At 63.7% G+C, this 21029-nt stretch overlaps 2 protein-coding genes across 2 annotated transcripts; one reads left to right on the plus strand and one right to left on the minus strand.

The window, feature by feature from the left end:
- Window positions 1-98: 98 nt before the first annotated feature.
- On the minus strand, window positions 99-5544 carry ZBTB45 (zinc finger and BTB domain containing 45). Its single transcript, XM_063318598.1, has 3 exons — window positions 5462-5544; window positions 3004-3980; window positions 99-832 (listed from the first exon to the last, which is right to left on the minus strand). Exons 2-3 carry the CDS (start codon window positions 3941-3943, stop codon window positions 459-461), a joined length of 1314 nt encoding a protein of 437 aa, XP_063174668.1. The 5' UTR covers window positions 3944-3980; window positions 5462-5544; the 3' UTR covers window positions 99-458.
- A 4449-nt stretch (window positions 5545-9993) lies between these two features.
- LOC134507736 (myosin heavy chain, embryonic smooth muscle isoform-like) lies at window positions 9994-20291 on the plus strand. The gene is made up of 10 exons (XM_063318585.1): window positions 9994-10044; window positions 10791-10841; window positions 11252-11413; window positions 11711-11839; window positions 12375-12463; window positions 13412-13532; window positions 14033-14229; window positions 16121-16229; window positions 18438-18610; window positions 19935-20291. Exons 1-10 carry the CDS (start codon window positions 9994-9996, stop codon window positions 20236-20238), a joined length of 1386 nt encoding a protein of 461 aa, XP_063174655.1. The 3' UTR covers window positions 20239-20291.
- The last annotated feature ends 738 nt before the right edge of the window (window positions 20292-21029 follow it).

Raw genomic sequence — 21029 nt, forward strand, 5'->3', positions numbered from 1 at the left:
GATGTGTCCAACAGCTACTGTGGCCCTTCCGTGGTTGGCCCACGTGCCCACGGTTGGCCCCCACCATTCAGTCAGTGAGATGGCACGTGGGCAAGCAGTGAGGAGGGGGGGGAATTTTTAGGGAAAAAAATCGCCATAACGGCACTAAAACCATCCTTAAACCCGCGTGTTGATTGTCACCGCCCACCGGTGCCACCAAGTCCGTTGAACTGCCCCCACCACCGCGGTCTGGGGGGACAAAAACCACATCACCAGGAGGGGACAAGCAGGACAGACCCCATCTCCTTCCATCTGTCCATCCAGGGCATCGAACCCATGGCTGGGGTGGAGTCAAAGTCCTCCAGGTTTCCCCCCGGGGTGCTCAAACAGCCCCAGGGGCTCATCCATGGGCACGGGGGAGCCCCCAAACCCACCCCCGCGGCAATTTGGGGGTGACAGGGACCCCCCTAGGGGCACCCTCACGCCGTGTGAGCAGGGCCGGCACCCGCAGCCTCAGCTCCTGGCCACGTTGCCAGCCCGGCTTCAGGTGGTGGTGGTGGCGGCGGTGGCGGCGGCCCCGGCGGTGGCCCCGGTGGTGGCACAGGGTGGGTGGCAGCGGCGTGACGCTCGAGGAGGGTGCGGTGGGAGAAGCCCTTGGTGCAGAGGCGGCACTGGAAGCGCTCGGGGCGGTGGGTGCGCATGTGGACGTTGAGGGAGCTCTTCTGGGTAAAGCGTTTGCAGCAGACGCCACACTGGAAGGCGCGGACACCCGTGTGGGTCACCATGTGCTTCAGCAGGTAGTCACGGAGAGAGAAGGAGCGCCAGCAGATAGAGCACTGGTGGGGCTTCTCGCCTACAGAGAGACAACCATGAGTCAACATGGATCAATATGGGTCAGCATGGATCAATACAGGTCAAGACAGATCAACACGTGTCAGCATGGATCAATACGGGTCAACACGGATCAATGCAGGTCAACACGGCCCAATGTGGGACAACATGGATTGATACAGGTCAACACGGATCAGCATGGGTCAACATGGAGCAATACAGGTCAACATGGATCAGCATGAGTCAACATAGGTCAATACAGGTCAACATGGAGCAACACAGGCTGACACGGGTCAACATGGATCAGTACAAGTCAAGACGGAGCAACATGAAGCAACACAGGTTGATATGGGTCAACATGGATCGATACAGGTCAACACGGATCAGCATGGGTCAACATGGAGCAATACAGGTCAACATGGATCGGTACAGGTCAACATGGATCAGCATGAGTCAACATAGGTCAATACGGGTCAACATGGAGTAACACAGGCTGACACGGGTCAACATGGATCAGTACAAGTCAAGACGGAGCAACATGAAGCAACACAGGTTGATATGGGTCAACATGGACCGATACAGGTCAGCACGGATCGATACAGGTCAACACGGATCAGCGTGGGTCAACATGGATTAATTCAGGTCAACATGGAGCAACGTGAAGCAACACGGGTTGACAGGGGTCAACATGAGTCAACATGGATCAATACAGGGCAACACGGGGCAACACAGGTTGACATGGGTCAACACGGTTCAATACAGGTCAACATGGACCAACGTGGGCCAACACGGATCAATACAGGTCAACATGGATGAACACGAAGCAACACAAGTTAATGGGTCGACATGGGCCAGCACAGGTCAACACGGAGTGACACGGGTCAACGTGAGACAACACAGATCAACAGAAGTCAATGGATCAACATGGGTCAAAAGGGAGTGACATGCATCGATGAGGGTCAACACAGGTCAACATGGAGCAACACAGGTCATCATGGGTCAACACAGGTAACATGGAGCAACATGGGTGAACATGGACCAACATGGGTCAAAGGGATCCACAGGTGAACATGGATTAACATGGATCAGAATGGAGCAACACAGAGCAGCATGGGTCAATGCAAATCAACATGGGTCAACATGGTTCCACAGGTGAACGTGGATCAACGTCGGTCAGCACAGGTCAACATGGGTCAGCAGATCAACACAGGTCAACATGGAGCAACACAGACCAACATGGGTCACCGGATTAAGAAAGCGACACGGATCAGCATGAGTCAACACGGGTCAAAATGGGTCAACACTGGCTCAACATGGGTCAACAGAGAGTAACATGGGACAACATGGATCAACACAGGTCTACATGGGTCAAAATGGAGCAACACGGAGTGACATGGGTCAACACTGATCAACATGGGTCAACATGGATCAACACAGGTCAACATTGGTCAGCACAGGTCAACGTGGGTCAACACGAGGCAACACAGATCAATGAGGGGCAACACATAGATCAACGCTAGATCAAGATGGGTCACCACAGACTGACGTGAGTCAGCACGTAGTGACATGGGTCAATGTGAGGCAACACAGAGTGACACTGATCACATGGAGCAACACGTGTCAACATGGGTCAACACAGAGCAACATGTGTCAACATGGTTTGACAAGGAGTGACATGGGTCAACTCAGGTCAACACTTGATCAACATGGGTCAACACAGAGTGACATGGGTCAACACTGATCACATGGAGCAACGTGTGTCAACACGGACCAACACAGAGCAACACGTGTCAATACGGATTGACCAGGAATGACATGGGTCAACACTTGATGAACACGGGTCAACAGAGTGATGTGGGTCACCACACAGTGACATGGGTCACCACAGAGTGACACAGGTCAACACTGATCACGTGGAGCAACGCGTGTCAACATGGACCAACCCAGAGCAACGCGTGTCAACGTGGATTGACATGGAGTGACACGGGCCCCCAACCCTCCACACGTCACCGCCATCACCATCCCCATCCCAACGTCCCCACGTGTCCCCACTTCCATGTCCCCCCAACATTTCCCCGCCCTTCCATGTCCCCACCTCCCCTGTCCCCACAAGGGACCCGTGTGAGCTGGGTGGTCCCTGTGTCCCCACCATGTGTCCCCCCCGCCATGCATGTCCCCTCCGTGTCCCCTCACCGGAGTGGATGAACATGTGTTTGGTGTAGTTCTTGCGGGAGCTGAAGGTCTTCTGGCAGTGACTGCACTGGTAGGAGGGCTCAGGACACCGCGAGGGACCGGCCTGGGCCACCTCGGGGACCGAGGGGACACCACCCTCCGTGCCCCCCTCGTAGAGCGGTGGTGGTGGCACGAAGCCACCCGTTGTCACCTTGGCCCCGAATGCCGGCGCCCGCCCCGGTGTCTCCAAGCCCCCAGTGTCCTCGCCGGGCCAAGGGGGCAGGAAGGCGTCGGTGAAGACATCCCCAAAGAATGGTGGCTCCTCGGTGACAAAGGGCGGGGCGGCGAAGCCTTCCTCCCCGGTGACAGCAGTGGCCGTCCCCTCCTCCTCCTCCTCCTCTTCCTCCTCCTCCTCCTTGACCGGCAGCTGGAGCCGCAGCGGTTGCCGTTGCTTCCGGCTGTGGCAACTGGGCGCCGGTTCCAGTTGGCCGAAGCGGAGGTCGGGCTCCGGCGGTGGCTTGTGGCGGGTGTCGGCTGGGGCGGGGTCGGGGCGGGGCCGGGGAGGGGCCGGGGGCAGGACCTTGGGCCCGCGGCTCTGGGAGATGATCTGGGTGCACTCGTCGATGACGGTTTTGATCTGGAGGATGGAGGCAGCGGTGAGGATCTGGAGAGCTTCCGACTGGGCCACCACCAAGCAACCGCTGTACATGAACTCCACCAGCTGACGCACGGCGCCGCTGGGGACAACTGGTGGCACCTCAATGGCCGAGTGACCCAAAAGGAGTTTGTCGTGGAAGAAGGGGCTGCCGGCGGCCAGGACGCAGCGGTGGGCGCGTAAGGTGGCCTCGCGGATGCGAACGGTCACATCGCAGAAGTGGCCACCCAAGCGTTGGCCATTGAGGGTCTCCAGGAGGGAGCGGCTGAAGTTCTGGAGATGGATGTAGTGGACGGCCTCCGCCATGGTGGCCACCGGGGGCCACAGCAAGGTCTGGAGACACCTGAGGGAGGAGCAATAGAGTTTGGGGACATTGTATGGAGTGTCACCACAGACCGGGGACATCAACGCAGGGTGGAGAAGCCACCAGGGCATCACCGGGATCATGGGACGCCACTGAGGGCATCACCAGGGGGAGTTAAGGACACAGCTGGGGACACCAGCGAGGTGTGGAGGAGACACCTTATGGGATGTCACCATGGGCTGGGGACATCAACACGGGGTGGAGAAGCCACCAGGGCATCACCAGGATCATGGGACACCCCGCAGGACATCTCTGGGGGGTTAAGGACGCAGCTGGGGACAGACAGGAGAAGACATCAGGGTGTCACCAGGATCATAACATGGCTGGGGACATTGACAGGGGGTGGACACACCTTAGGGGACATTGCTGGGGTCTGGGAAGACCCTATGGGGTGTCACCAGGGGCTGGCGACATCAACGGGGGGTGGAGAAGCCACCAGGGCATCACCAGGTTCATGGGACGCCACTGAGGGCATCACCAGGGGCGTTAAGGACACAGCTGGGGACATCAACGTGGGGTGGAGATGCCACCAGGGGATCACCAGAAGCTGGGGACATCTTGTGTCACCAGGGACTGGGGACATCAACGTGGGGTGGAGATGCCACCAGGGGATCACCAGAAGCTGGGGACATCTTGTGTCACCACGGACTGGGGACATCAACATGGGGTGGAGAAGAGATGAGGGTGTCACCAGGGTCTGGGGACACCTTATGGGATGTCACCATGGGCTGGGGACATCCATGTGGGGTGGAGATGCCACCAGGGTATCACCAAGATCAGGGGACACCACTGAGGACATCACCGGGGGTTAAGGACACAGCTGGGACATCAACATGGGGTGGAGATGCCACCAGGGCAATGACCAGGACCTGGGGACACCCTATGTGATGTCACCATGGGTTGGCAACACCCTGTGTGATGTCACCAGGGCTTGGGGACACCTTATGGGATGTCACCATAGGGTGGGCAATATCAACGTGGTCTGGAGATGCCACCAGGGCATCACCAAGGGCTGGGGACACCTTATGGGATGTCACCGAGAACTGGGGACACCCTGTGTGATGTCACCAGGGGTTGGGGACACCCTCTGTGATGTCACGAAGGGCTGGGGACACCTTATGGGATGTCACCAGGGGTTGGGGGCACCTCGGGTGACATCACCAGGGGCTGGGTGCGCCCTTTGGGGCGTCACCGAGGGTTGGGGACATCGAGGTGGGGTGGAGAAGCCACCGAGAGGTTGGGGACACCTCGCGTGACGTCAGCGGGTGGCGGGGACGGCGCCGATGACGTCACCCGTGGGGGGCTCGGGGCCACCTCGCAGGGCGTCGGCAGGGGCCCGGGGACACCCGGCGGGACGTCACCGGGGTGTGTCACCCCCCTCCCGGGGGCCACCCCCCACCCCCCCCAAAGGGCCCCGGGTGTCCGGGGGGGGGCGGGGCGGGGGGCGGGGCCTCACTCACCTCCGCGCACCCGGAACCGCCGCCGGCCCCGCCACACCCGGAAGCGCCGCCGCCGCCGCTTCCGGCAACCGCCCCCGGGGCGGCGCGTCACTTCCGGGGCCGCACCGGAAGTTGAGCGAGGACCATAGAGCCGGGGTCCTCCAGCCGCACACACACACCCCCCCGCACCCCCCACCATAGAGATGGGGCGGGAGCCGCCACCGCCCCCGCGGGGACCCTCAGGGCGCCCCTCGCACGCCCGGGGGACGCTATAGACCCCCATAGCGACCCCCATAGCGTTACAATGCCTTATAGACCCCCTAGGGAGCCCCTATAGACCCCCATAGGGAATGCCATAGGGACCCCCAGGGTGCCACAACACCCTATAGACCCCATAGGGAACCCCTATAGACCACCATAGGGACCCCCATACTGCCACGATACCATATAGACCCCATGGGGAGCCCCTATAGACTCCCATAGGGCATGCCATAGGGACCCCCAGGGTGCCACAACACCCTATAGACCCCATAGGGAACCTCTGTAGACCACCATAGGGACCCCCATACTGCCATGATACCATATAGACCCCATGGGGAGCCCCTATAGACCACCATAGGGACCCCAATACTGCCACGATACCATATAGACCCCATAGGGAGCCCCTATAGACCCCCACAGGGAATGCCATAGGGACCCCCAGGGTGCCACAACACCCTATAGACCCCATAGGGAACCCTATAGACCCCCATAGGGATCCCCAGGGTGCCATGATACCCTATAGACCCCATAGGGAGCCCCTATAGACCCCCACAGGGAATGCCATAGGGACCCCCAGGGTGCCACAACACCCTATAGACCCCATAGGGAACCTCTGTAGACCACCATAGGGACCCCCATACTGCCACGATACCCTATAGACCCCATAGGGAGCCCCTATAGACCACCATAGGGACCCCAATACTGCCACGATACCATATAGACCCCATAGGGAGCCCCTATAGACCCCCATAGGGAACGCCATAGGGACCCCCAGTGTGCCACAACACCCTATAGACCCCATAGGGAACCTCTATAGACCACCATAGGGACCCCCATACTGCCACGATACCATATAGACCCCATAGGGAGCCCCTATAGACCCCCATAGGGAACGCCATAGGGACCCCCAGTGTGCCACAACACCCTATAGACCCCATAGGGAACCTCTATAGACCACCATAGGGACCCCCATACTGCCACGATACCATATAGACCCCATAGGGAGCCCCTATTGACCCCCGTAGGGACCCCATAGTGCCATGATACCCTATAGACCCCATAGGGAGCCCCTATAGACCCCCATAGGGAACCCCCTGGGGCCAGGTTCCCCCATAGACCCCACTATAATGCTACAATACCATATAGACCCCCATAGGGAGCCCCATAGGGCTAGGATCCCTACAGACCCCCATAGGAACCCCCATTGGGCTGCAGTCCCCTATAGGCCCCATAAGGACCCACATAGGGCCAGGATCCCATATAGATCCCCATCGGGACCTCCATTGGGCTGCAGTCCCCTGTAGACCCCTATAGAGACCCTGTCACGCTGGGATCCCAATAGGCCCCCGTAGTGACCCCTATTGGGCTGTAGACCCCTATAGACCCCAGCAGCAACCCCCATAGGGTCAGAAGCCCTATAGACCTCCATAGCGATCCCCATAGGGCTCGGATCCCCTGTAGAGCCCCATAGGTACCCCGTAAGGGTGCGCTGCCCTATAGACTCTCACAGGGACTCCCATAGGGCCACAACCCTCTATAGAACCCCTGAGGGATCCCCTATAGACCCCTGGTTATAGATCCCCATGGGGTTCCCCATAGGTCTGGGATCCCCTATGGAGCCCCATAGGGATTCTTGTAGTGCCTGGTCCTCCCATGGACCTCCATACTGGCCTTCATGCCCTATAGTCTATAGAGGATCCCTATAGGGCTAGCATCCTAATAGGCCCCTATAGGGATCTCTGTGGGCTCCGGGATCCCCTATAGACTACCCCTAGGGATCCCTATAGGGCTCACATCCTCTATAGACCCCTATAGGGTCTCTATGGACTATGGGATCCCCTATAGACTATTTGGCCCTATGGGGTCTATAGGGGACCCCCTACAGAGCACCCCCAGGGATCCCTATGGGGCGTGGATCCTCTATGGCCCCCTATAGCGATCTCTATGGGCTCAGGGATCCCCTATAGACTACCCCTAGGGATTCCTATAGGGCTCGCATCCTCTATAAACCCCTATAGGGATGTCTTTGGGCTGTGGGATCCCCTGTAGACCCCATACAGCCAAACTGGCCCTACGGTGTCTATAGGGGATCCCTACAGACCATTTGGCCCTATAGGGGATCTCCATAGGTCCCACATCCTCTCTAGCCCTCTCTAAGGGTCTCTATGGGCTATGGGATCCCCTATATACTATTTGGCCCTATGGGGTCTATAGGGCATCCCTAGAGACCATCCCTGTAGGGGATCCCTATAGGTCCCACATCCTCTACAGACCCCTACAGGGGTCTCTATGGGCTCAGGGCTTGTTGCCCCACGTCAATCAGTGTTGGCCCGTGTTGGCCCATGTCGGCCCATGTCGACCTGTGTCACTCCATGTTGACCCGTGTTGCCCTGTGTTGACCCACGTCGACCCGCGCTGAGCCATGTTGACCCGTGTCAATCTGTGCTGGCCCATGGCAGTGCCATGTTGAACCTCGTTGACCCATGTGTCTTGACCCGTGCTGACCCATGTTGCTCTGTACTGATCCGTGTTGACCCATGTTGACCCATGTTGACCCATGTCACGCTGTGATGCTCCATTTTGACCCATGTCGACCTGTGTTGATCCATGTTGACCCGTGTCAATCTGCGTTGACCTATGTTGGTCCAGTGTTGATCTGTGGTGACCCATATTTTTTGACCTGTGTTGGCCTGTGTCACTCCATGTTGACCCACATCAGTCTGTATTGACCCACGTTGACCCATGCTTCTTGACCCACGTTGACCCACATTGATCTATGTTCATCCATGTTAACCTGTGTTGACCGGTGCCGGTCCCTGCTGACCCGTGTTGCTGCTGATCACCGTTGAGCTGACTTGACCCACGTTGCCCTGCATGGACCCATGTTGCCCCACGCTGATCTCTGCTGGTCTGTGTTGTTGATCCATGTTGACCCGTGTTGATCCTTGTTGACCCACGTTGACCCGTGTTGACCCGTGTCACTCCGTGTGTCTCCATTTGGACCCATGTGTTGCCCCATCTCAGCCTGTGTTGCTCCATGTTGATTTACGCTAACCCGTGTTGACCTGTGTTGACCCGTGTTGACCCGTGTCACTCTGTGTTTCTCCATTTTGACCGATGATGACATCACTCTGCACAGATGACCTCAGGAATGGCCATTTGTATGACCCATTGACCCTCTTCATGTGCCCACCATGAAGGTCCCCCCACCCTCCCTGGGCCTTCCCCCCCACAGGGGTGTGAGTCAGTCACAGAACCCCCGCAGTGACATCACTGCCATGCCCTGCGATGTCACCAGTGTGATGTCACAGTCACACCCAACCCCCACACCCCCACCCCCCCGGCCCCTCCCTGCCTGGGTTTGCCCTCTGTGGCCCCCTAGCTGGCGCTGTGACATCACAGACGGCGGCGTGACATCACAGACGGCGCTATGACATCACAGACGGCACTATGACATCACCGCACTTCCCCACCATCCAGGGAACATCTCAACGGCCGTGACCTTTTGGGTGCCCCCGGGGAGGTGCCTGGATACCTGGGTCCCTCGGGCGAGGGCGGGTGGTGGCACCCAAGGGTTGGAGTTGGCGGAGCTGAACTGATGTCCCCGGACATCTGGGTGCCCCGGGGGGTGGGCGGGCCCTGGGCCCTGTGGGTAGAGCCTGGGGGTGGGGTGGGGGGGTGGGGGGGGGAGGTGCCCGGACGCTTGAGTCCCTCCCGTGCCCGCGGCGTGGGTGGCACAGGGTGTTCCCGGTCCCCCCCCGACCCTGGACGACCGGGTCCCACGGGCTCAGCATCGCAGGGACGGACACCCAGCAGGTGAGGGCACCCCCCCCCCCAAAAAGGGACCCAGGCGTCCGGGCAGCCCCCACCCCACCTGTGTCACCCCCCCCCCCCCAAAAGGGACCCAGGCGTCCGGGCAGCCCCCACCCCACCTGTGTCACCCCCCCCCCCCCCAAAAGGGACCCAGGCGTCCGGGCAGCCCCCACCCCACCTGCGTCACCCCCCCCGAAAAGGGACCCAGGCGTCCGGGCAGCCCCCACCCCACCTGTGTCACCCCCCCCGAAAAGGGACCCAGGCGTCCGGGCAGCCCCCACCCCACCTGTGTCACCCCCCCCCCCCCCCCCCCCCGAAAAGGGACCCAGGCGTCCGGGCAGCCCCCACCCCACCTGTGTCACCCCCCCCCCCAAAAGGGACCCAGGCGTCCGGGCTGACGCTGCTTTGGGGGGGGTGGGGGGTGTTATTGTAGGGTCTCCCCAAGGTCTCTGTTGTTCCAGGCCCCCCCAGTTGGTGTCATGGTGGACGAGGGGGACAAGGGACAATGTGGCCCCCCCAGGCTGGTGCAGGTGAGTGGGACCCAGGCGTCGGAGGGGGCCACCCAGGTGTCCGGGGGGGACCCAGGAGTTCGAGGTGGGGGGGAAGGGGGGGCGGGGAGGACACCCACTCTAGGGGGACCCAGGCATCCGGGGGGGACCCAGGCGTCCGGAGGGTCCCAGGAATCTGGCGGGGGGGGGTGTGTGTGTGTGTGTCTCAGAAATCTGGGGGGGTCCCAGGCGTCCGGGGGGCACCCGTGTGTCTGGGGGAAGCCTCAACCCCCATGGGGGGACCCAGGGGTCGGCGGGGGGGGGGAAGGGTAATGCCCCCCCACCTCCATGGGACTCAGGCGTCCGGGCTCCCTGCCCCCCCCCCCCCACTCCTTGGCTGGGGGACCCAGGCATACGGGCGCCCCCTCCCCCGGCCCCACTGGCCCCAGTCCAGTCCCTGGACTGGAATTAGGGCACGGGGCGGGGAAAGGGAACCCAGGCGTCCGGGCCCTCCCCTCCCCCCCCCCCCCCACCGTGGGAAGGGACCCAGGCGTCCAGCCATCCCCTCCGCTCCCCCCTCCCGAGGGGACCCGGGTGTCGTGTCCCCCCCTGCCCCCCCCCGCCATGGGGCTCTAAGGGGTGGAGCGCAGACGCCTGGGTCCCAGGGGAGCTGGGGGGGGATGGAGCAGGGTCCCTCGGACGCGTCGGTCCCCTCCCAGACGCCTGGGTCCCCCCCGGCTACCTGGGTCCCCTCCGCGGCCACCCCCCTTGTCCCCTGCCCCCCCCAGGCAGAGCATCGGCGGGAGCTGGAGGAGGAGCTCCGGGACCTCAGCAACCAGGTGGGCGGGGCCTCGGAGGGAGGGGCGGGGCCAGCACCTGTCAGTTACCACTGTGTCCCGCCCCTCTCCATGGCGGGGTGGGGCAGGGGGCTGTCAATCATCCTGGAGGCGGGACATGGGGGTGTCCGTCATCCCAGTGGGCGGGACATGGGGATGTCCATCACCTCGGTGGGTGGGACAAGGGGCTGTCAATCATCCTGGAGGCGGGACATGGGGGTGTCCGTCATCCCAGTGGGCGGGACATGGGGGTGTCCATCACCTCGGTGGGTGGGACAAGGGGCTGTCAATCATCCTGGAGGCGGGACATAGGAGTGTCCGTCACTTTGGTGGGCGGGGCACGTGGGGTGTCCATCACCTGGGGGGGGCGGGGCATGGAGCTGTCACTCACTGCCTGGCCCCTCCTGCCACAGGTGGCAGCGCTGGGGCGGAGCCTGGCACAGGAAAGGGGGCGGAGCCTGGCGGCGGGCGGGGCCCTGCGGGCGCTGGAGATTGCGGTGGGCGGAGCCCGGGCCCGGGTGGGCGGAGCCTGTCGGGCACGTGACCGGGCCTGCGAACGCCTACGGCAGCAACAGGTGGGCGGGGCCAGGGGCGTGGGGGGGTGCGGTCATGGCGAGGGGCGGGGTGGTCTCGGACAGGGCGTGTCAGGGCAGGGGGCGTGGCTGGGGGAACCAAAGGGGCGTGGCCAGAGGTGGGCGTGGCCTGGGAGAGCAGGCACGGCGGGGGGGCGTGGCATCCAGAGGTGGGCGGGGCTTCGTCCCGGGCTGGGGGCGGGGCTTGCTGGATGGGCGGGGCTTGCTGGACAGGCGTGGCCACTGAGTGGGTGTGGCCTCACGTGGCCCTGTTCCCCCTCCCCCTCCCCCCCCGGGCAGGAGGCGGGGCAGCTGCTGTGGGCGGAGCTGGAGGCCGCCCGCGCAGCCCGGGTGGGGGCGGAGCTTCGGGCGCAGGAGGCGGAGTCTCGGCGCCGCGTCCGGGAGGCGGAGCTGGAGAGGCTGCGGCAGGTGGGCGGGGCCACGGCGAGGGGGCGGAGCTAAGGGAGCCGGGGGGGGTGTTAAAGGGGTTTGGGGGTGGGGCTAAGCAACCTCGGGGGCGGGGCTAAGGAAGCCGGGGGCAGGGCTATTGGACAGATTGGCTGGGCTAAAAGTCAGAGGGGCGGGGCTAAGGGATGTGGGGGCGGGGCTGAAGAGCAATGGGATGGGGCTAGGGGGCAGGGGGCGGGGCTAAGGATCAATGGGGTGTGGCTCTAGAGGCGGGGTGGGGCGGGGCTAAGGAGCAGTGGGGTGGGGCTATGGGGGCTAATGAAAAATGGGGCGGGGCTATGGGGCAGGGGGCGGAGCTATAGAATAAGGGGGTGGGGCTCTGGGGCAGGGGGTGGGGCTATTGAGTGGGGGCAGGGCTAATGGGCTGGGACTATAGGTCAATGGGTGGGGCTAAGGCTCCATGGGGTGGAGCTCTGGGGCAGGGGGCGGGGCTGTGGGGCGTGGTGGGCGTGTCTCCCCGGCGGGGGGGCGTGCCCACGCCCGTCCCACCCTGCAGGCAGTGGCGGCGGCCCAGCATGCCCAGCGGCGGGCGGAGCGGGAGCGCGATGACGTCGCCGCCCACGTGCCCCGCCCAGCCAGCCCCACGTGAGTGTCTGCCCCGCCCCGGCCACGCCCACCCCGGCCACACCCACAGACTTCTGTATGTCCTCTATGGGACATTCTCTATGGCCCCCATGGCCTGTCCCCTATAGCCCCATGGTGCCTCCCCTATACCCCCCCCAGCCTGTCCCCTATAGCCCCATGGTGCATCCCCTATAGCCCCCCCCAGACTGTCCCCTATAGCCCCATGGTGCATCCCCTATAGCCCCCCCCAGCCTGTCCCCTATAGCCCCATGGTGCGTCCCCTATAGCCCCATGGTGCATCCCCTATACCCCCCCCAGCCTGTCCCCTATAGCCCTATGGTGCATCCCCTATACCCCCCATGGTCTGTCCCCTATAGCCCTATGGTGCATCCCCTATACCCCCCCCCAGCCTGTCCCCTATAGCCCTATGGTGCCTCCCCTATACCCCCCCCAGCCTGTCCCCTGTAGCCCCATGGTGCATCCCCTATAGCCCCCATGGCCTGTCCCCTATAACCCCCCCCAGACTGTCCCCTATAGCTCCATGGTGCGTCCCCTATAGCCCCCATGGCCTGTCCCCTATAGCCCTATGGTGCCTCCCCTATACCCCCCCCAGCCTGTCCCCTATAGCCCCATGGTGCGTCCCCTATACCCCCCATGGCCTGTCCCCTATAGCCCCATGGTGCATCCCCTATACCCCCCCCAGCCTGTCCCCTATAGCCCCATGGTGCATCCCCTATACCCCCCCCCCAGCCTGTCCCCTATAGCCCCATGGTGCGTCCCCTATAGCCCCCATGGCCTGTCCCCTATAGCCCCATAGAGCATCCCCTATACCCCCCCCAGCCTGTCCCCTATAGCCCCATGGTGTGTCCCCTATACCCCCCCCCGGCCTGTCCCCTATCGCCCCCCTTGACACATCCCCTATAACCCCCCCCCCCAAAACGGTCCCCGTCCCCCTGGCTCCCCCTGCAGCCCCTATAGCGCCTATGGGTGCAGGGGGGGCCAGGACCCCGGGGTGCTGCAGGCGGCGCTGGCGGAGCTGCGGGGGCACAACCGGGCGCTGCAGCAGCGCCTGCACCAGAGGCAGGCCCAGGTCAGGCACCTATGGGGGCCATGGGGGGGCACCCATGGGGGGCACCTATGGGGGACATATGGGGAGCGCAAGGGCACCTGGAGGGAGATTGAGGGGGGATGTGTGGGGACATGGGGGGCACACACATATGGGAGGATGTATAGGGGGGATGTGGGAGGGTTCGGGGGGGGGTACCTATGGGGGGCACCTCTGGGGGATGTATGGGGGGCAGCGGTGGGGGGATGTGGGCACCTGGAGGGAGACTGAAGGGGGATGTGGGGGGCACACACATATGGGGGGATGTATGGGGGGGAAAAATGGGGTGAGAGGGAGGAATCTATGGGTCCATGGGGGGGCTGCTATGGGGGCTGTACGGGGGCAGCTATGGAGGGATGTGTGGGGAGCACGGGGGCAGCTGGAGGGAGACTGGGGGGGGGGAACGTGGGGGGCGCAGAGGTACGGGGGGGTGTACGGGGGGTCACCTACGGGTGCTGTGGGTGCCATGGGTGCGGTGGGTGCAGGCGGAGGAGCTGCAGCGCGCGCTGGCGGCGGCGGGGGCGCGGGCGCAGGAGGCGGCGGGGGCCCGGGCCCGGCTGGAGCGGGAGCAGCGGGCGCTGCGGGGGCGGCTGCAGCACCCATGGGTACCCCCCGGCCCCTCCGAGGCCGCGCTGCGCGCCCGCTGCCACCACCTCCAGGAGCTCCTGCAGCGCGAGGCCGGGTGAGGCGGGGAACACGGGTGGGCTGGGGTGGCCCCAGGGTGGTCCAAGATGGTCCTGGGGTACTCTTGGGTGGTTTGGGTGGCTCCAGGGTGGTCTTGGGTGGCCCCAGGTTGGTCTAAGGTGGTCCCATGGTGGTCTTGGGTGGCCCCAGGGTTGTCAAGATGGTCCCGGGGCGGTCCAAGATGGTCCCAGGGTGGTCGCAGTGCGGTCTTGGGTGGCCTCAGGGTGGTCCTAGGTGGTCCCAAGATGGTCTCAGGGTTGCCTAGGGTGGTCTAACGTTGTCCCAGGGTGTTCTTGGGTGGCCCCAAGGTGGCCCAGGGTGGGCCCAGAGCGGTCCTAGATGGTTTCAGGGTGGCCCAAGGTAGTCCAAGGTGGTCCCAGGGTGGTCTTGGGTGGCCCCAGTGTTGTCCAAGATGGTCCCAGGTGGCCCAAGGTGGTCCCAGAGTGGTCTTGGGTGGCTCCAGGGTTGTCCAAGATGGTCCCAGGGTGGTCCCAGGGTGGCCTTGGGTGGCCCAGGGTGGTCCACAATGGGCCCAGGGTGGTCTTGGGTTGCCCCAAGGTGACCCAGGTTGGTCCCAGGGTGGTCTTGGGTGGCCCCTGGGTTTTTCAGGGTTGTCCAGGGTGGTCCCAGGATGATCTTGGGTGGCCTAGGGTGGTCTTGGGTGGCCCAGGGTGGTCCAAGATGGTCCTGGGGTACTCTTGGGTGATTTGGGTGGCTCCAGGGTGGTCTTGGGTGGCCCAGGGTGGTCCAAGATGGTCCCAGGGTGGCCCAGGGTGGGCCCAGGGTGGTCCTAGATGGTTTCAGGGTGGCCCAAGGTGGTCCCATGGTGGTCTTGGGTGGCCCAGGGTGGTCCAAGATGGTCCCAGGGTGGTTTTGTGTGCGCCCAAGGTGGCCCAGGGTGGTCTTGGGTGGCCTCAGGGTGGTCCTAGCTGGTCCCAGGTGGTCCCAATATCATCTCAGGGTGGCTTAGGTTGGTCTTGGGTGTTCTTGGGTTGCCTTGATTGGTCCAAGATGGTCCTGGGGATAGTCTTGGGTGGTTTGGGTGGCTCCAGGGTGGTCTTGGGTGGCCCCAGGGTGGTCTTGGGTGGTCCGAGGGTGGCCCAGGGTGGGCCCAGGGTGGTCCTAGATGGTTTCAGGGTGGCCCACGGTGGTCCCATGGTGGCGTTGGGTGGCCCCAGTGTTGTCCGAGATGGTCCCAGGGTTGTCCAGGGTGGTCCCAGGATGGTCTTGGGTGGCCTAGGGTGTTCTTGGGTGGCCCAGGGTGGTCCAAGATGGTCCTGGGGTACTCTTGGGTGATTTGGGTGGCTCCAGGGTGGTCTTGGGTGGCCCAGGGTGGTCCAAGATGGTCCCAGGGTGGCCCAGGGTGGGCCCAGGGTGGTCCTAGATGGTTTCAGAGTGGCCCAAGGTGGTCCCATGGTGGTCTTGGGTGGCCCAGGGTGGTCCAAGATGGTCCCAGGGTGGTTTTGTGTGCGCCCAAGGTGGCCCAGGGTGGTCCCAGGGTGGTCTTGGGTGGCCTCAGGGTGGTCCTAGCTGGTCCCAGGTGGTCCCAATATGGTCTCAGGGTGGCTTAGGTTGGTCTTGGGTGTTCTTGGGTTGCCTTGATTGGTCCAAGATGGTCCTGGGGATAGTCTTGGGTGGTTTGGGTGGCTCCAGGGTGGTCTTTGGTGGCCCAGGGTGGTCCAAGATGGTCGCAGGATGGTCTTGGGTGGCCCCAGGGTGGCCCCAGGGTTGTCCAAGGTGGTCCCAGGGTGGTCTTGGGTGGCCCCAGGGTGGTCCTAGATGATCTCGAGATGGTCTCAGGGTGGCCCGAGGGTGGCCCAAGTTTGTCCCCGTGTCCCCGGGGCGTCCCCGCGGGTGTGGTGGGTGACGCGGGGCGTCCTCCGGTGCAGGGCGCGGGCGGCGCTGAGGCGGGCGGCGCGGGCGGCCGGGCGGCGGCTGCGGGTGCTGCTGGCGGAGGCGGAGGAGCAGCGGCTGCGGGGGGAGCGCTACCGCCTGCAGGTGGGGTGACATCACCTGTGACATCACCGGGGTGTGTGTGTGTGTGTGACATCATGGAGGAGGGGGGTGACATCACGTGTGGCTCCCATGGGGTCCCTGGCCAGGCAGGGGGGAGCAGAGGCGGGGTCACCCCGTGTCCCCCCACACCCCGTGTCCCCACGTCCTCGTGTCCCCACGGCCCGTGTCCCCGTGTCCCCACACCCCATGTCCCCACACCCTGTGTCCCCATGTCCTCGTGTCCCCACGTCCCATGTCCCCGTGTCCCCACACCCTGTGTCCCCATGTCCTCGTGTCCCCACGCCCCATGTCCCCGTGTCCCCACACCCTGTGTCCCCATGTCCTCGTGTCCCCATGCCCCGTGTCCCCGTGTCCCCACACCCGTGTCCCCATGTCCCTGCATCCCTGTGTCTCCATGTCCCCAGGTCCCCACTCCCCGTGTCCTCCTGTCCCCGTGCTCCATATTGTCCCCGTGTCCTTATGTCCCCACACCCTGCGTCCCCATGTCCCCGTGCTCCGTGTCCCCGTGTCCCTGTGTCCCCACACCCTGCGTCTCTACTCCCCGTGTCCCAGTGTCCCCATGCCCCCGTGCCCCATGTCCCGATGTCCCAGTGTCCCCACACCCTGTGTCCCCATGCTCACGTTCCCATGTCCCCACACCCCATGTCCCCGTGTCCCCGTGTCCCCATGTCCCCACATCCCCATGCCCCATGTCCCCGTGTCCTTGTGTCCCCGTGTCCTTGTGTCCCCGTGCCTCATGTCCCCACATATGTCCCCACGTCCCCGTGTGTGTCCCCGTGTCCCCACACTCTACGTCCCATGCCCCGTGTCCCCGTGTCCCCACGCCCTGTGTCCCATGTCCCCGCGCCCCATGTCATGTGTCCCCATGTCCCCCGTCCCCACGCTGAGTGTTGCGTGTCGCGTGTCCCCACGTCCCCACACCACATGTCCCCCATCCCCACACTGCGTGTCTCCGTGTCCCTGTGTCCCCATGTCCCGTGTCCCTGAGGTGTCCCCACACCACGTGTCCCCGTGTCCCCACGTCCCCATGCCCCGTGTCCCCACGTCCCCTGTCCCCACATTGCATGTCCCCACATCCCCACACCCTGTGTCCCCGTGTCCCCTGTCCCCACACTGCGTGTCCCCCCATCCCCATGTTCCCATGCCCCATGTCCCCATGTCCCCTGTCCCCACGTCCCCACGTCCCCACACCCTATGTCCTTGTGTCCCTCATCCCCACACCCTGTGTCCCCCGTCCCCACATCACGTGTCCCCACATCCGCACGCCCCGTGTCCTCTGTCCCTGCATCGCATGTCCCTGTGTCCCCATGTCCCCTGTCCCCACACCGCGTGTCCCCCCATCCCCATGTCCCCACACCCCGTGTCCCCGTGTCCCCACACTACATGTCCCCATGTCCCCTGTCCCCACACCGCGTGTCCCCATGTCCCCATGTCCCCACACCGCGTGTCCCTGTGTCCCAACACCACATGTCCCCATGTCCCCTGTCCCCACACCCTGTGTCCCCATGTCCCCACATTGCGTGTCCCCATGTCCCCTGTCCCCACACCGCGTGTCCCCCATCCCCATGTCCCCACACCCCGTGTCCCCACACTATGTGTCCCCATGTCCCCTGTCCCCACAGTGCGTGTCCCCATGTCCCCATGTCCCCACACCACGTGTCCCTGTGTCCCAACACCACATGTCCCCATGTCCCCTGTCCCCACACCCTGTGTCCCCATGTCCCCACACTGCGTGTCCCCATGTCCCCTGTCCCCACACCGTATGTCCCCCCATCCCCATGTCCCCACACCCTGTGTCCCCGTGTCCCCACACTGCATGTCCCCATGTCCCCTGTCCCCACACTGTGTGTCGCCCCGTCCCCATGTCCCCACACCCTGTGTCCCCGTGTCCCCCATCCCCGTGTCCCCCCGTCCCTCATCCCCACGCCCTCTGTCCTCGTGTCCCTCATCCCCACGCCCCGTGTCCCCCGTCCCCGCATTGCACGTCCCTGTGTCCCCGTGTCCCCCGTCCCCATATCGCGTCTCCACATCCCCGCGCCCCATGTCCCCGTGTCCCCTGTCCCCACACCATGTGTCCCCACGCCCCGTGTCCCCGTGTCCCCCATCCCCATGCCTCATGTCCCCATGTCCCCACGCCTCATGTCCCCATGTCCCCGTGTCCCCACGCCCCATGTCCCCGTGTCCCCACAGGCGCAGGCCAGCGAGGCAGCGGGACGGGCGCTGGGGGAGCAGGTGGCCGCGGTGGCTGCGGGGACGGCCCGTGCCCAGGCCCAGGGCCACCACCTGCGCCAGGTGCTGGAGGACCTCGGGGACGGGGCCGCGGCCACCGCGCGCCATGTGGCCACCCTACGGGCGCGCCTCAGGTGGGACCCCCGGGACCCTATAGCCCCCTATGGCCTCCTATAACGCCCTATGGCCCCCTATGGGCTCCTATAGCACCCTATGGGCTCCTGATAGCCCCCTATGGGCCCCTGTAGCACCCTGTGTGCTCCCTATAGCGCCCTATGGCCCACTATAGCACCCTATGGGCTCCTGATAGCCTCCTATGGGCACCTATAACACCCCCCGGGACCCTATAGTACCCTATGGGCTCCCTATAGCACCCTATGTGCTCCCTATAGCACCCCATGGCCCTCTATGGGCTCATTATAGCCCCCTATGGCCCTTATAGCACCCTATGGGCTCATATAGCACCCTATGGGCTCCTGATAGCCCCTCTATGGGACCCTATAGCACCCTATGTGCTCCCTATAGCACCCTATGGCCCCCTATGGGCTCATTATAGCCCCCTATGGGCTCCTATAGCACCCTGTGGGCTCCCTATAGCACCCTATGAGTGCTTATAGCCTGCTATGGGCCTCTATAGCCCCCTATGAGCTCCTTACGGTCCCCTATGGGCCCCTATAGCACCCTATGGTCCCTTAACAGCACCCTATGGGCCCCTGTAGCCTCCTATGGGCCCTTATAGCACCCTATGGGCACCTATACCCCCCCCCGGGACCCTATAGCACCCTATGGGCTCCCGATAGCCCCTTTTGGGCCCCTGTAGCACCCTATGTGCTCCCTATAGCATCCTATGTGCTCCCTATAGCCCCCTATGGGCCCCTATAGCCCCCTATGGCCCCCTATGGTCGTCTTGTAGCCCCCCTATGGGACCCTATAGCACCCTATGGGCTCCTGATAGCCCCCCTATGGGATGCTATAGCACCCTATGTGCTCCCTATGGCATCCTATGTGCTCCCTATAGCACCCTATGGCCACCTATGGACTCATGATAGCCCCCTATGGGCCCTTATAGCACCCTATGGGCTCCTATAGCACCCTATGGGCCCCTATAGCACCCTATGGGCACCTACAGCCCCCTCCCCCCGGGACCCTATAGCACCCTATGGGCTCCTGATAGCCCCCCTATAGGACCCTATAGAACCCCATGGGCCCCTATAGCACCCTATGGGCTCCCTATAGCACCCCATGGCCCCCTATGGGCTCCTTGCAGCCCCCCCATGGGCTCATTATAGCCCCCCTATAGGACCCTATAGCACCCCATGGGCCCCTATAGCCCCCCTATGGGCACCTATAGCCCCCTCCCCACAGGGGGTCGGAGAGGGGCCGTGTGGGGCATTATGGGATAGCGGGGGGCTCTGGGCCCCCCCCCAACTCCTCACTGATCCCCCCCCCCCCCCCCAGGTGTGACCCGCTGACGCTGTCCCGCACGGTGCGCCGCATGCTGCGGGCGGAGGACGAGGACAGCGAGGACAGCGGGGACAGCGGGGACAGCGGGGACAGCGGGTCCCCACCCTGGGCCCTCAGGGAGCCCCTCGAAACCGCCCCCAAGGAGCCCCTCCCAAAGGTTGCTGGGCCTCGGGGGGGCCTGGAAACTGCCTCTGCCCTTGGGGGGACCCTCGAAACTGCCCCCAGCCCGGGGGGGACCCTCGAAACCTTCTCCAGCCCAGGGGGGGCCCTTGAAACTACCCCTGGGGACCAGCCCTGAAAGGGCCTTTGAGCCCAAGGAACCCCTAAAAACTGCCCCCCAGGGACCCCACCTCCCCCCAGCAGTAGGGGTGGGGCTTATTTGGGGTGGGTTTTTTTTGAGAGGGGGGTGGGGCTTGTTGGGGGCGGGGCTTGTTGGGGGCGGGGCTTGCCCATACTCATTAAAGTGCCTTGAAGATGGATCCGCCCCTGAGTGGCCCTGAGGGACCTGGGGGGGGAGCGGGGGCGGGGGGGGCCTGCTAGAAGACACCGTTGGGGGGAGGCTTGAAAATCTCCCCAAAACAATATTGGGAGGAGGGGGGGCTTGAAACACCCCAAGATCTTGTCGGAGGGACCTTGAAACCCTCTTTACCCCAATGGGGTGTAAACCCCCAAAACTGGGGGTAAATCCCCCCAAAAGCCTTCTTCAATAGCCCCACAGGAGGGCGGGGGGGGGGGGCCTTGAAACCCCTTTTTACCCCAAATTGTGGCAGTGGCGGTCGGCTAAACCCTCCCGTCCAAAATCCTCATACAGTGGCTCCATGGGCGTATGGGGTGCCTTGAAACACCACAAAATCGGGGGGGGGGGGGGGGCCTTGAAACACCACAAAACCACTGCGGGGGGGGCGTCTTTGTGCATGAGTGGGTCTCAAGCTCCCCCCCAAAATGCCATGGCTCTACTGAGGGGACGACCACCTTGAAACACCCCAAAACCGTTGGGGGGAGCCCTTGAAACTCTTTTTACCCCAATTTGTGTGTGTGTGTGTGTGAGTATCTCAATCCCCCCCCACCCCCTTATACAGTGACCCTGCA

The sequence above is a fragment of the Chroicocephalus ridibundus genome, chromosome 27, assembly GCF_963924245.1.
Source record: "Chroicocephalus ridibundus chromosome 27, bChrRid1.1, whole genome shotgun sequence".
NCBI lineage: Eukaryota > Metazoa > Chordata > Aves > Charadriiformes > Laridae > Chroicocephalus > Chroicocephalus ridibundus.